Raw genomic sequence first — 15,502 nt, 5'->3', positions numbered from 1 at the left:
TTTAATGATTATTGCTTATCAATTGGGATAAAAGTGGAACATCCTGTAGCTCATGTTCACACTCAAAATGGTCTTGCGGAGTCTTTAATTAAACTTCTGCAATTGATAGAAAGACCGTTACTCATGAAAACGAGGCTGCCCACTTCTGTTTGGGGTCATGCCATTTTGCATGCAGCAATGCTAGTTCGTCTCAGACCAACAAATTATCATAAATATTCCCCGTTGCAACTAGTTTTGGGTCATGAACCTAATATATCCCATTTAAGAATTTTTGGATGCACAGTATATGTGCTTGTAGCACCGCCATATCGCACCAAAATGGGTCCGCAAAGAAGGTTAGGAATATATGTTGGGTTTTAATCGCCCTCCATCATTCGCTACCTAGAAACATTGACGGGGGATTTGTTTACTGTCGATTCGATGAGACACTTTTCCCAAAATTAGGGGGAGAAGTTGGTGAAACCAAACGAGAAATTTTGTGGAAACATCCATCATTATCTCATCTTGATCCACGTGCCTCTATTTGTGAAAAGAGGTGCAAAAGATTATCCATTTGCAAAGAATCGCAAATCAAATGTCAGATGCATTTACGGATTTGAAAAGGATAACAAAATCACATATCCCTATAGAGAATGTTCCAATCCGTATTGATGTCCCTATTGGACAATCTTCTAGTGTCATAGCTAATGAGTCAAAAGCACGCCTAAAACGTAGCAGACCATTAGGTTCCAAAGATCGAAATCCTAGAAAAAGGAAAATAAATGATCAAAATGGCACTACGAAAGAATCTCATGAAGAAATCCACAATTTAATAAATTCTTAGATTCATGAGGAATCCACTGAGCCCGAGACTCAAGAAAATAAGGAACTATCAATAAATCCAATCGATATTGAGACAAAGTTGAATCAAGTGGATATAGTGGTGGATTATGTCTTTGCATATAATGTTGCATCTAGCATTATGCAAGAAAGTGAGGATCTTGAACCTCAATCTGTTGGAGAATGTCGACAAAGACTTGATTGGCCAAAATGGCAAGAAGCAATCCAATCAGAGTTGAACTCACTTGCAAAACGTGAAGTTTTTGGGCCTGTAGTCCAAACACCTAATGGTGTTAAGCCTGTTGGCTATAAGTGGGTTTTTACACGCAAGAGAAATGAGAAAAACGAGGTACAAAGATATAAGGCGCGCCTTGTTGCACAAGGATTTTCACAAAGGCCTGGTGTCGATTATGAAGAGACATATTCACCCGTTATGGATGCTATAACTTTCCGCTATCTCATTAGTTTTGCTGTCCATGAAAAGCTTGACATGCATTTAATGGATGTGGTTACCACCTACCTTTATGGCTCACTTGATAATGAGATATATATGAAAATTTCCGATGGATTTAAAATGCCAAACGCAAATAATTCAAAGTCCCGGGAAATGTTTTCAATCAAATTGCAAAGATCGTTGTATGGTCTAAAGCAATCAGGACGAATGTGGTATAATCGTCTTAGTGAGTATTTATTAAAGGAATGCTATATAAATGATGTCATTTGCCCATGTGTTTTTATAAAGAAAACAACTTCGGAATTTGTTGTACTTTCCGTATATGTTGATGACATAAACCTTATTGGAACTCCTATAGAACTCCAAAAGGAAATTGAATATTTAAAGAAGGAATTCGAGATGAAAGATCTCGGAAAGACAAAATTATGCCTTGGTTTGCAAATTGAACATTTGGCAAATGGAATTTTTGTTCATCAATCTGCCTACATAGAAAAGGTATTGAAACGGTTTTACATGGATGGAGGACATCCATTAAGTACTCCGATGGTTGTTCGATCACTTGATGTGAATAAGGATCCATTTCGACCTCAAGAAAAGAATGAAGAGCTACGTGGTCCTGAAGTACCATATCTTAGTGCAATTGGTGCACTAATGTATCTTGCTAATACTACAAGGCCTGACATAACTTTTTCAGTTAATGTCTTAGCAAGATATAGCTCTGCTCCTACAAGGAGATATTGGAATGGAATCAAACACATATTGCGGTATCTAAAAGGGACTACCGATATGGGCTTATTTTATGACAATAATTGCAGTCCCGATCTTGTTGGTTATGCTGATGCTGGGTATTTATCTGACCTACACAAGGCTCGATCTCAAACAGGTTATGTGTTTATCTGTGGATGCACAGTCATATCTTGGCGATCGACTAAGCAATCAATTGTGGCTACTTCATCTAATCATGCTGAGATAATTGCTATTCATGAAGCAAGTCGAGAGTGTGTGTGGTTGAGGTCTATAATACATCTTATTCGAGACAAATGTTGTTTGAAATGTGACAAGTTACCCATGATTTTGTATGAAGACAATGTAGCATGCATAGCTCAATTGAAGGGAGGATTCATAAAAGGAGATAGGACAAAGCACATTTCACCAAAGTTATTTTCACACATGATCTTCAAAAGAATGGTGATATCAATGTGCAACAGATTCGTTCAAGTGATAATATGGCTGATTTGTTCACAAAATTTCTACTAACGTCAACCTTCAAGAAACTAGTGCACAAGATTGGGATGCGAAAGCTCAAGGATGTGAATTGATGCTCTCATCAGGGGGAGTTAATGCACGTTGTACTCTTTTTCCCTTACAAGATTTTGTCCCACTGGGTTTTCCTTGCAAGGTTTTTCACGAGGCAACCAAAAGGCGTATTGTTAGATATGTGTACTCTTTTTCCTTTACTAGATTTTTTCCCCATTGGGTTTTATTTTAGTTAAGCTTTTAACGAGGCACATTACTTATCGAGTAGACATTCAAGGGGGAGTGTTATGAATATAATTCTATTTAGAGTGAATGTCTATCTTGTAGAGAGTTTTACTTTGTGGCTAAGTCATTTTTCCCCTATAAATAAATGGGTCTTACCCCATTGTAAATCATCCCAAAATTCAATAAGAATTTCCTCTCTTTCTTTCTCTGCAATATTGTTCTTCTACTTTTATTGTTTTATCACAGTTTGGATAAATACATTATTTGTTTGAGGAGCTGAACATTGGTCGTACCTCAAGCCACGAACCCACAAGTAAATTAAAGGTATATATATATATATTCCAATTTGAGGACATAATTATTTTTTCAACTTGAAGCATGCTTCAAAGTAAAAGTGATCCACTGCGTTAACTACGTTGAGCAAGTGACTAGATTAATTAATTAATTATTGGCTATACGAAATCCCTTCTAAATTTTAATCTTAACAATAACCTGTTAGATTATACTATTAATCCATTTCAATCTTATTATATAAAGGGTCTTTTGGGTCAAATTAACTCGTTTAACGTTAATACAATACATCAAGCATTTTGTAAGTTGGACCAGGTTTAACAATGCTAGATATTTTTTTTCTGCTTAAATTATTTGACAAAGTGAACCTTAAATGAGTGGATTCTCCTACTTATACTCAAGGCAGCCTAATAATTTTGGCCAAATAAAAATAAATGCATTATTCTGGATCCACGTCTTAATAACCTATATATCCCAAAATATGTGCCACAAGAAGCTATCCTCTCTACGACAACCATATGAATTCGCCTACCATAACTACCAACAGAATTTTATGACGAAGAAATACTTGAAAAAATTGGTCGAAAACTGGGCAAATTACTAAAAATTGACTCATGCACCTCCTCTGCGTTGAGAGAAAGATACACACGCATATGTATCCAAGTACCCCCTGGAAACCCCAGTGAAAATATAAGTGATAATTGAAGACCACAAGCAAGCAGTGATTTACGAATGGGAATGCACGTTATGTACAACATGGGGGAAGAATTGGCCACATTACTAAAAATTGAAACTTCAAAAAATTCCAAGCACCACTCTCACAAGAAGCACTGGAATACTCAGGGGTAAACATTAAGGAAGGGAGGAGGATGGATGGATGATAGTAACCTTCCACAAACGAAATAAAACAGACCAACAAAAGACGAAGGAAAGGAACAATGGAATTGGAAACAACCAACACCATGCATCAAAAGTACAAAGGTTCCAATTAAACATGATCGATGCAAATTCAGGTAAGTTTCTGGAAACTAAAATTGTTCAATACAATTCTAAATCCAATAATACCCAGTCAAAAAATTATAATAGGCCTAGCGGCCTTGTCAATAAATAAAACTCCATCCCCCACTCCCAGTAACCCATCACACGCGGCCCCAAACCAAATACAACGCCAAACGCAAGGCGAGAATGGGGCCTGATGAAACTGACTCCAACATTTATTCTGGGCCACTTAAGAATGCCTACAAGGAGGCCCCTACCCATAGCCTAACCCCAGCCGCAAACAATGCTAAAATTGGGGCATTGGGCTACCAAGCCGGTACTAAACAAGTAATTGGGGTCCACACCCAATTGAAAACAACCAGCCTAAATAATCATCCCTACCCAAACACCTATGCGTACCCTACCTCTCTCTTAGAGGAATGCTCTAATGGGAAAAACTCACCAACACTCCATGAATACTCAAGTGCCTCACCTGAGGACCCACTCAATTTCAGGTGACATGACACTCTCTGTCTACTCAAACTTATACCACATTAATTACAAATCATTTTCTCCAGATACATTAACCGGTGACCTTTCCACTAATCAAGATTTGATACCAAAAGACGCAATTATGAACCAGCTCGTTAACATAACCGCCTCCCCCAAAACAAAAAAAATTACAAAAATGGAAAAAAGTCAACTACCACCCACCATTGTGACATCATTGCCTCTGCCATCGGACCACTCTCCGACATCCTGGATGGAGGTGACGCTACAAGGACATGGCCTAGCTTACAATTTCACCCTGAAAAATCAGCCAGTGAAACTGATTGTCCAAATTCGGCACATCTGGCGAGGGAAATGGTGGAAGCCATAAACAGGGCATTGGCTGCCTGTGGCAAACGATGACAAGGAATGGCAACATGCAACCAAACTTGGACCCACCGCTTCTTAACAACCTAATCTTCCAAGCCTTCTGGTCAATTACATTCTTCCCAGATCCGGGAATGGAGGACCCAGTAGCATATCCAGTGTTTGTGACCATTGAACCCCAAAACCATCAGGCTCCATAATCTTCTGCTCCAGTAGAGAAGATCCAGTCTCCACCTCTGGGAAACATTACAAGAGAAATTAACAAAGCCCTAGGTCTTCTGAAAAGGAAAAGCCTACCGAAAATAGAAGGAACAACCTACTTTAAAATAGTTCGGGGGGAGGGAAGGGTAATAGGACCCCTGAAAAGAAAAAGTGTGTAGTTGGTAATATGATCATGGGTCGGGGAGGATTTTATACATTATCCCAACTAAATAATAAAAATAGTTTCTTGATGCTGACATATTTGAATCCAAGACTATACTACTTACCCAATTACCACATGCTAATGTACTAGTAGTAACTATTATGCTATTTATTTATATAGTTTAAAATCTTAACTAATATCCTCTATTTTTCATATTTAGGATAGAAGGTTAGTAGGTAGTCGAGCGCTTTTGATCCGCACATGGGGCATTAGGGTTAGTTTGGTAGTGTTTTCTTGTTCTTAGATTGCTAATTTTACATGTTTTCCTATTATCATCCGCGTTGGTTTCTTAGTATCTTGTTGTGGTTGATGCTTGTTGCTATTGCTTTCTTCCATCTATTATCTAGCTCTTGGTTTGACGTTATTATCTTTCTGGCTCTTGATATTAGTATTTGTCACGACTCTAAACCGAATCCGGTCGTGATGGCGCGTATCATGAAATAAGGCCAGGCGACTCAAACCTCCAAGCCAATTAACAATTATAATAATTCATAATTAAGTCATTAATAAGTGATAAATCCCAAAATAGAGTGAAATAGAACAAATGCGAAAACAAATACAGCCCGACATCGGGGTGTCACCAGTCATGAACATCTAAAACATCCGTTTAAGAGTATGAAAAGTCTACACAGTCTAGTACAAGGCTAGTACAAGGAAAAATAAAGATAGGAAGGAGAAGCACTGGGCTGCGAACGCCGAGCAGCTATCTAGTGAACTCCGAACAGCCTGCTGGAAGCAATCAGCCCTCGCTAGCGGGACCCGAGGTTCCTGAATCTGCACACAGGGTGCAAGGAGTGAGTATGTCAACTCAGTGAGTAATAAAAGTAAAAGCAGCTGAGCGATAAGAAAACACGTAGAACACAGCAAAATGCTACAAAGAGGTAGTATAAAACAAATACAAGGCAATAAAATAATGAAAACTTGTAAAAACACCCCAGTTTAGTAAAAACCTCTTAAAACATCTATTAATAATTCAAACGAGTGAATTAAAACAGGGGAAAAGATAGACACATAAATCAGCCCCTCGGGCTACCTCACAATCACTCGTATCAGCCCATTGGGCAATAATATGGAACAACACCAGCCCCTCGGTCTATATCACAAATCACACTAGGTACCCGCGCTCACTGGAGGTGTATAAACTTCAGGAGGGGCCCCTTACGGCCCGAGTGCAATAACAAGCCATCTCGTGGCATAATCTAATATGCTCTCGGCCTCATATCAAGCCACCTTGTGGCGTACACTTAGGCCCTCAGCCTCATAATCATGAATCAGTATAATACTGTTGCGGTGCACAGCCCGATCCCATAGTATCCTCATAACACAGGCTCTCGGCCTTACTCAGTCAAAATCTCACGAGCCACTCGGGCAACGGTAAAACATGATGCTCAACCCAAAATATTATTTAAAATATCAAAAACGAGTAAAGATGGCTGAGTTGTGAAAACAGTAGAATATAGCATGACCGAGTACAATTACATAGTTAAAACAGTGAGGAATAGTAGTAAAAATCCCCTAAGGGTCCAAAATAGTTGGCACGAGGCCCAAATATGGCATTCAGCCCAAAACAAGATGATAGCAAACAGTTTTCAATCAAATACCCAGTAAAACAGTCATTCGGGACGGACTAAGTTACAATCCCCAATAGTGCACGACCCCACGCTCGCCATCTAGCGTGTGTGTCACCTCGAAATAGCACAACGATGTGAAATCCGGGGTTTCATACCCTCAGAATAACATTTACAATCATTACTCACCTCTATCCGGTCCAAACTCTAGCCCGCGATGCCTTTGCCTCTCGAATCTGCCCCCAGATGCTCCAAATCTAACCAAAATCACTACATAACCATCAAATTATGCTAAGGGAACAACGCCCACTCGAAAGCAATCAAATTACAACACAAATTCCGAAATTAACCAAACCCGACCCTCAGGCCCACATCTCGAAATTCGATAAAAATTACATTAATAAACTCCTTATCTTCCCCCGAGTTCGTACATATCAAATACATCAAAATCCAACCATAAATGACCCCTCAAATCCCTAGATTTAGGTCTCCAATTTTCAAGCCCTAACTTCCAATTTTTAGGCATATATTCCACAAATTCCATGATTAATTAGGTAGAAATCACCTTAGGATTGAGTATTAAGTCCATAAATTTTACCTCCAAGTGTTTCCCTTTGATTCCCTCTTCGATCTTCCTCAAAAAGCTCTAAAATCACCCAACAATGGTGAATATTAGACCCAAAATCGCGGATATGGCCTTTCAAAACATTTTGCCCAGCTATTCAAAATCCTTCTTTGCGAACGCGGTCAACGCCACGAACCACAAACTTAAGTTGACCATTTTCCCTTCATCGCGAACGCGACCCCATGCACGTGAATGCGAAGCCTTAGCTTCACAACTCATCGCGAACGCGAAGAATAACCTGACCTGGACCCAGCTGCTCGCCTTTCCTCTACGCGAACGCGATGATCATTGAGCTCAACCATTTGCGATCGTGGGACCACCTTCGCGAACGCGAAGTCCAACTTCACAGCCTCATATCCCAACCCTTCGCGAATGCGGGACATGCATCGCGAACGCGAAGGTCAAAAACCTGTGACACCAACAACAGTTTTTCTACATTATCCTCCAACATGAAATGGTCCGTTTAACCACCCGAAACTCACCCGAGGCCCTCGGGACCTCAACCAAACATGCCAACATATCCCATAACATTATTCAAACTTCTTCCAACCTTCGGAACGCTCAAAACAACATAAAAACACCAAATTTGTATCGGATTCAAGCCTAAGAATTTCAAAAACTTTCAAATTTCGCTTTCGATCAAAAAGTCTATCAAACCACGTTGGAATGACCTGAAATTTTGCACACACATCCCAAAGGACACAACAGACCTACTGCAACTCCCGAAATTCCATTCCGTCCCCTATATCAAAATCTCACCTATCAACCGGAAAATGCCAAAATTCCAATTTCGCCAATTCAAGTCTAAATCTACTCCAGACCTCCAAAACACATTCCGATTACACTCCTTAGTCCCAAATCACCTCTCGAAGCTATCCGACTCATCAGAACTCACATTCGAGCCCTTTATCACATAAGTCAACGTCCGGTTGACTTTTCCAACTTAAGCTTACTCAAAAGAGACTAAGTGTTTCAAACCTTACCAAAACCTCTCTGAACCCGAGCCAACCAACCCGATAACACATAGTACAGTTGAACAAGACAATAAGAAGCAGAAATGGGGAAAACGGAGCGATAACTCATGAAACAACCGGCCGGGTCATTACAGTATTGCCTATTTCTACTATGTCTTTCCACCTTTCCCGAACTGAGGGTCTATCGGTAACAACCTCTTTATTCTCCCAAGATAGGAGTAAAGTCTTCGTATTACCCTCCCCAAATCCCACACTCGTGGGATTTCACTGATCTGTTATTGGTGTTGTAGTAGTAATATTTTTGTTTATTTATAGGTTTACCACACAGCTGATAAGTTGAACTAATTAGCAATCTCTAACACAAGAAATGAAGTCCATCTCTAGCATCCATGCATGCAGCCTTGAATTCAAACAGCATTGATAAATAAATACATCACCGTATCCTCCTGTAACATTCTTACTTATCCCGAAATTAGGAACGACTGATATTTTTTTTATTTGTCAGCTTTATTCAGAAGAACGAAAGCATGCACTATAATTTAAGTTTCAAACCATCATTTGGGAGGGCTAAAGCTAAACCATTTGCCTGCGTTATTATCCAAAAATGAAGTGTTTTGTCTCTACACAATAGGACATGGACTCCTTCATATGCTCAAATATTTGTACCTTTTCTGTACTTTTACTCCAAAATCAATACTTTTACTTTGTGTGTCTGTTCCTTTTCCCTTGAAAGTTGCTGCACGTGTTATTTGTTATGAATTGTTTCATTTTTCTTTGGAGGTTGTGCTTGAAGTTAGGGTGCGTTACAGCCTTAGGTTGTAGTGTGTGGTAAAGTTGTTTATAGTATAAAATTACCAGTCGTCTTTGTGTTTTTTCTTTTTTGGCTTTGGGTATTTTGTATTCGAAATTCAGTGGCTTGTCGGATAGGCTCATGGAGAACACTTATTGGCGAAAAGTTTCTCTATTATCAAGCTTAAATAAACGTGTAAGAATATCTAAGTCAGGGGCGTATATAGTATTCTGAGGACGGTTCAATTTGACTCGTAACTTTCGACGTAGAGTATAAATTTATGATAAAAAAATTTTAAAATTGCAAAATATGATAGATATGAACTCATAACTTTAAAAAATATAACAGGTTCAATACAATGGCAGAGCCACATTCAACCAAGGGGTGTGACATCCCTTCGCCAGAAAATTACATTGTATTGCTATATAAATATTTTTGCTTTATGTATATTCACTATACATTGACTCCCCTAAACTGTTCGGTGTATATATATATATATTTTTTATATTTTGATACCCCTTGGTAAAAATTCTGGCTCCTTTACTAATTTAATATACTAAAAACCTTAAAGATTGAACCCATAAATTTTTATATATTTTGAATCTCCATCTGTATCAAGCCATCCCATATACAATTTTGGTGGTAAAGTTAAATATATACTCCATATCTTTGTTTCTTTTTCTAGTTTTATTCCTATTTAGTAATGTTTGAGATAGCAACTTACTATAGATTGTGGTGTTGTTCCATTAGTGACGGACGTGCCGGCCGACAAGGTCATAGAATCTGGCGATTTTGGCGATGGAAGATGGATTTTGTCTTTGTACTGTATATATTTGTGTCACTTTCTTGGGGAGGAGATCATGGGCTATTGTTCATAATAAGTTTTTCCCTTCACATTAATTATGACTATTTTTCTATTCATTTCTTGGGTTTGAGTAAAGGCAATCCAAATTTTCCACACTCCACTTTGTGCTACGTAATTTAGCTCATCCAAGAAAGGATTATGGAGCTTTTGCTTTATTAATTGTTTATTTATTAAGTACATTATATATCGTATTATTAGTATTTGGGAAGATAAACATTTTTTCTTAGAATACAACTTTTTAACTTTCAAAAGATTTTTTTTTGTTTTTTTAAAAAGAAACTTCAGGCTCCAAAAATTTCTAAGTGATTTATATTTTGAGTTGGTTTATTTCAATACTTTTATAAGGCGATGTTTGGATTCACACATTAGTATACTTTTTATTCTGTCATTATTTTATAATAGTAAAAGTTCAAATCTAGTATTCACGTCATGTACAAAAACGAAATTCACAAAAGGAAAAAAGTGAAAATTGATACTAGTATTCTTGATCATTTTCAAATTTCAACGTAATCATAGTACTTCGTTGATTATCTCACGATATCCGTTCGAAACAAATGACACAAAGTAGTGTTAATTAGTAATGGAATTGACACTCTGATAAGCATTAGACCATTAATTACAACGTTTAATGATTAGTTTGTTTGGCAGTTTACATTTGCAAGATCAATCAGTCTCAACAAATCATTGCTCTCGTTGAATTTAAGAAATTTGTAAAAATCAACAATACTAATTTTCCGTTACTGCCAGCAAGGAAACAATTTTACATTGCGAAAGAGCCAACCTTTTACAAGAACATTGTTTGTTGATACAAAAACATAAAACAAAAAAGAGCCAACCCATGTTGTATTTTTCTTTGTATTTTGGGTATTTAATTAAGACTGGAATTTGAAACTACCAGCTGAAAATCCACCATCAACATGAATAATCTGACCAGTAATGTGTGAAGCAGCAGGAAGACAAAGGAATGCCACCAATGGCGATATCTCATCTGGCTCTGCTATTGGTTTCAAAGGTGTTCTACACATCAGTTCTGAATAATTTCCCAATAATGACGGGTCAATATCCTCCTGCAAATTATAGCTAAACGTTGTAAAAAAAATATGGATAAAAGACATTAAATTACATCCTCAATCACGGGCGAAGCTATGTATAGCCAAGGGTGAACACCGTTCACCGAAAAATTATACTATGTATAAGGTAAAATATCATTTGTTATTGAATTAAAAATAGACTTTAAACACTCTTGCATAACCTACTTCAAAATTTAAATTCCCTTATTAAATTTCTGTCCTCAACCAACGTGAGACTATAACATTTCCTTGCACGCGCTAAGCAATATATAGACATTTGCAGCGTCGACAACATAACATAGGGGCATAGTATTTTGTGTCGAGCTCTAGCAAATTTGAATACTTTCTCCAAAATCAATATGTTCTTTCCTCATTTTATGATAATGTCATACCATTTAGACTAGAAAATATCTATTCAAAACTTGTACTATATAATTGGAAAAAAATATGTTACAGCTGAAGTGCAAATTTGGATACTAGGGACATTACCGGTTTCAAAATGTTGGTTTTGACAGCAAATGGAGAGACTGTGTTAACGCGAATTCCGTCACTAGCCCACTCGCATGCCAAAAATTTCGTCAGCTGGTTGATTGCACCTATTTATTCAATAAAAGAATAATCACTAATTTGAAATCAAGAAACTTTTCAAGCAATAACCGAAGTATTATGTTGCATGACGGAGCTCGAATTTTTAGTTTATGAGTTCTCGACCATAATCATTTTTACTTACTATTCCCTTAGTTCACTTTTACTTATTTATTTTGAACTTTTCATTTTTCTTAAGAAATAATAATTGTAGCATATATTTTACCATATAAATTAAACCCCAATAATGATAGCATTTTAAAAAGTTTTGAAAAATAATTTTGAAAATGAGCAATTAATGATAAGGGTAAAACAGGAGAGAAAAAAAAGTTGTCTTTCTTTTGATTTAGTATAATGAACAAGTAAAAATGAATGGAGGGAGTAGATTCTAAATAAACTATTTATACATATTCAATGAATTTTTTAACACAAATACAGAGTTTAAGCCAAAGATATTGCGTTCTGCTGAACTCGTAGCTATAATGCTGGCTCCGCCGGCCCCTGTGATATAATAGTTTAATGTGTTGGTAATTTTACCTTTAGAAGCTCCATAGACAGAAAGTGCAGGTAGTGCAACTGAACCAGCAAGGGAAGAAATGAAGACAATGCTAGCTGCATTTCCACATGCTTTCAAGAGAGGGTAAGCAATTTGGGTCAAGTGGAAAGGGGACTCCACATTGGTTCCCATAATCTTTGAATAATCTTCTGCACTTACATCCGCAGCTCTTTTTATCATACTTATTGCAGCATTATTCACCTATAATAAAGTTCCATATGAAACAAAATGAACAAGATTATAATTAATTACTCTCTCCGTTTCAATTTAGATGAGATAGTTTGACTCGATACGAAGTTTAAGAATTTTTTATTTTTTTTTATATTTGTAGTATTAAAAACTTAGGGGGTAAAATCTTTGTGTGGCCATGACATTTTTGTTGTTATAAAATCTTCCCATTAAGGGTAAATGGGTAAAATGAAAAGTTTAAAGTTGAATTATTTCCAAATTTAAAAATGAGTCATTTATTTTGGAACATACTAAAAAAGAAAGTAGCTCATCTAATTTGAAACGCAGGGAATACCATATGCTCTCTTTGTCCATATTATTTTATATTTTAAGTCATATTGATCATTTTTAAATATTTCACTTAATTTGCCAAAACTAAGAGGGTGTAGTTACACTCGCAGAGAGGCAGACTTATGCTTGGGGAATAGGGGTCACGGACCTTGTTATGTATAATAAATTTTTGAATATATAAGTGTATATATATATATATTAAAGACGATCATATATTTTGCTTGAAACTATAAAACTAAGTCTAATTACGGGATACTGGTTGAACAGTTTGCTCATGCAACCCGCTATCTTCAAATTCTAGGTCTGTCTGTTAACACACTTTTGGAAAATACATATAATGCAATGGCCCTATATGTCAGTAAGTAGTTCCAAGAGATGAGAATTAGCTATAAATATAAGAAAAGGACAGGAAAGAAAATATAACGTTTACAGTATTCCAATTTTGTCTTCTATCATTGATGCTGTTGGAAGTTTGTCACCTAAATTTGGCCTTTCCCCTCCTATTCTTATTTCACTTATATCTTGGCATGTGGCGCCAATGACGAGGGTGTTTACGTTACAATTACAACAGAGAGGTTTTACGTCCTTTTAATAGCTCTCTGTCGCATTTAATACTACATGTTATTTACTATTTAAAGAGTTAAATAGATTAAAATCCATCTTTACATATTTAATAGTACATGCTTTTACTTCTTAAAGTTAGAGATTTATAACAAAAAGATGTGTTAATATATGAAAAAATCAGTAGAGAATAGAGATAAGAGCTCCCTCTCACTTAAAATGATGTTGTTCAAAGAGTTAACCGGATTAATTAAATCCTTTTAAATCTTAAAATAAATATGCATAATACTTTTACATATTCGTGATATCATGTATTTGTTTCTAAAAAAAAATATAAATCAAATCGTGTCTAAAACTAACTTCAAACATTAAGAAGATTGACCTTGGTAACTCTCTCTAGGCGGTGCAAATCTAGATTAATCGGCTCAGTAAATTTTGAATGTTAGTGATTAATACTGTGGTAACTCAAATTCTTATTGGTCTATCGGAAATAATCTTTCTATCTTCATAAAGGTAAGGGTAAAGTCTTTGTACATTCTACCCTCCTCAGACATAAATTTCGAATATTAGTAATTAATACTCTTGTAATTAACTCAAATTTCTTGGTCTATTGGAAGGGTAAAGTCTTTGTACATTCTATCCTCCTCAGACATAAATTTCGGATGCTAGTGATTAATACTGCGGTAACCCAAATTCTTTGATCTGTCGGAAATAATCTCTCTATCTTTACAAAGGTAGAGATAAGATATGTGCACATTCCTCACTTTGTAGGATTACACTGAGTTTATTATTCGTACATTGTGGTAACTCAACATTCTATAAGGATGGATAGATTGTGCTTAGGGAGATTGATCTTTTTATTCTAATTAATTAACAATTTCAGTAGAGAAAAAAAAATAATTAGCAAGGAGACTTACCAGTATATCGAGCTTGCCCTCAAGCACAGAAGAAACAGTCTGAATAAGTTGTTCTCTTTGTTCTTTGGAAGACAAATCACAAACAGAGCCAGTCACCTTAAATCCTTTACCTTTCCATTCTTGTATTTTCTCATCAAGTTCTTTCTGGTTTCTTGAACATGTATGTATAGTTGCTCCAAATCCTGCTAATTCCTCCACTATTGCAAACCTAAATAAAAGAAACAATGAACAGAGAAATAATTGAAGAAAGTCGCATTTCCGTAGACACTTAATTTTGACCCTCCTTTTTAAGAAGAACGGTTCGAAAAGTCAAGAGTACACCAACAACAATAACCCAATGAGTTCCCATAAGTAGGGTCGGAAGAAGGTAGTGTTATGCAGACCTTATTTTACCCTGGGAGGACAGAGATGCTGTTTCCGATTCGAAAGTCAAGAGTAACTTACCCAATTCCTCTGGTACCACCAGTAACTAAAGCTGTCTTCCCATGAAGAGACCATTTCTGGAGTTTGTTACTACTGCTACTCTGTTCTTGCTCAGTTGCCATGCCTATATCTATCTCTCTTTAATTGCTCAAGAATTCAGATGAATATATACTTTATGTAGTAAACGTAAATTTCAAGATCTTAACACTTTATATTTCTTGTTTGCAGGCTGCAGGATTGGATACAAGGAGAGTGTTATTATTTATAGCTCAAGTTATTCCCTTAGATTTATTAGAAATGAAATATCAGACGAGAAAGTCAATGTAAATAGATCAACGGCTAGAAATGATGGAGGGAATTTTAATGGAGATCAACGGTTGTAGAATATAGATTCATTTTTTGTTAATAGTTTTATTTTCTTAGTTTCCTAGAAAGTAGAATAAGCCAATAAGCTAGCAAGGATGTTTTAAGTGGTTGGATAATGGACCAATGATTTCCTTTAGTATTTAAGTTATATATACATCCGTAGCATAAAGATTTTGTAATACTAATAATATAATTTAACTTATGATAGCAGGTCAATTATTCTTTATAAGGTTATTAAATTAATATTTTATCATAAAGTTTTACATGCAATTATCTTATAATTAAATTGATTGTGTAAATATTTTTACATTGTCGATGGCCGATGCACTTTCGTTATGTTATTATTTTGTTGCATAACT

At 36.3% G+C, this 15,502-nt stretch overlaps 1 protein-coding gene across 1 annotated transcript; it reads right to left on the bottom strand.

Annotated features, from left to right (window-relative positions):
• Positions 1-10,815: 10,815 nt before the first annotated feature.
• Positions 10,816-15,034, bottom strand: LOC107775763 (tropinone reductase homolog At5g06060-like). The gene is made up of 5 exons (XM_016595535.2): positions 14,799-15,034; positions 14,355-14,562; positions 12,339-12,558; positions 11,706-11,812; positions 10,816-11,213 (listed from the first exon to the last, which is right to left on the bottom strand). The coding sequence occupies exons 1-5, from the start codon at positions 14,897-14,899 to the stop codon at positions 11,019-11,021; spliced, it is 831 nt and encodes a 276-aa protein (XP_016451021.1). The 5' UTR covers positions 14,900-15,034; the 3' UTR covers positions 10,816-11,018.
• Between the last annotated feature and the right edge of the window lie 468 nt (positions 15,035-15,502).

The sequence above is a fragment of the Nicotiana tabacum genome, chromosome 5, assembly GCF_000715075.1.
Source record: "Nicotiana tabacum cultivar K326 chromosome 5, ASM71507v2, whole genome shotgun sequence".
Lineage (NCBI taxonomy): Eukaryota > Viridiplantae > Streptophyta > Magnoliopsida > Solanales > Solanaceae > Nicotiana > Nicotiana tabacum.
The sequence above is the reverse complement of the archived record's forward strand: the minus strand, read 5'-3'. Positions and strand labels throughout refer to the sequence as shown.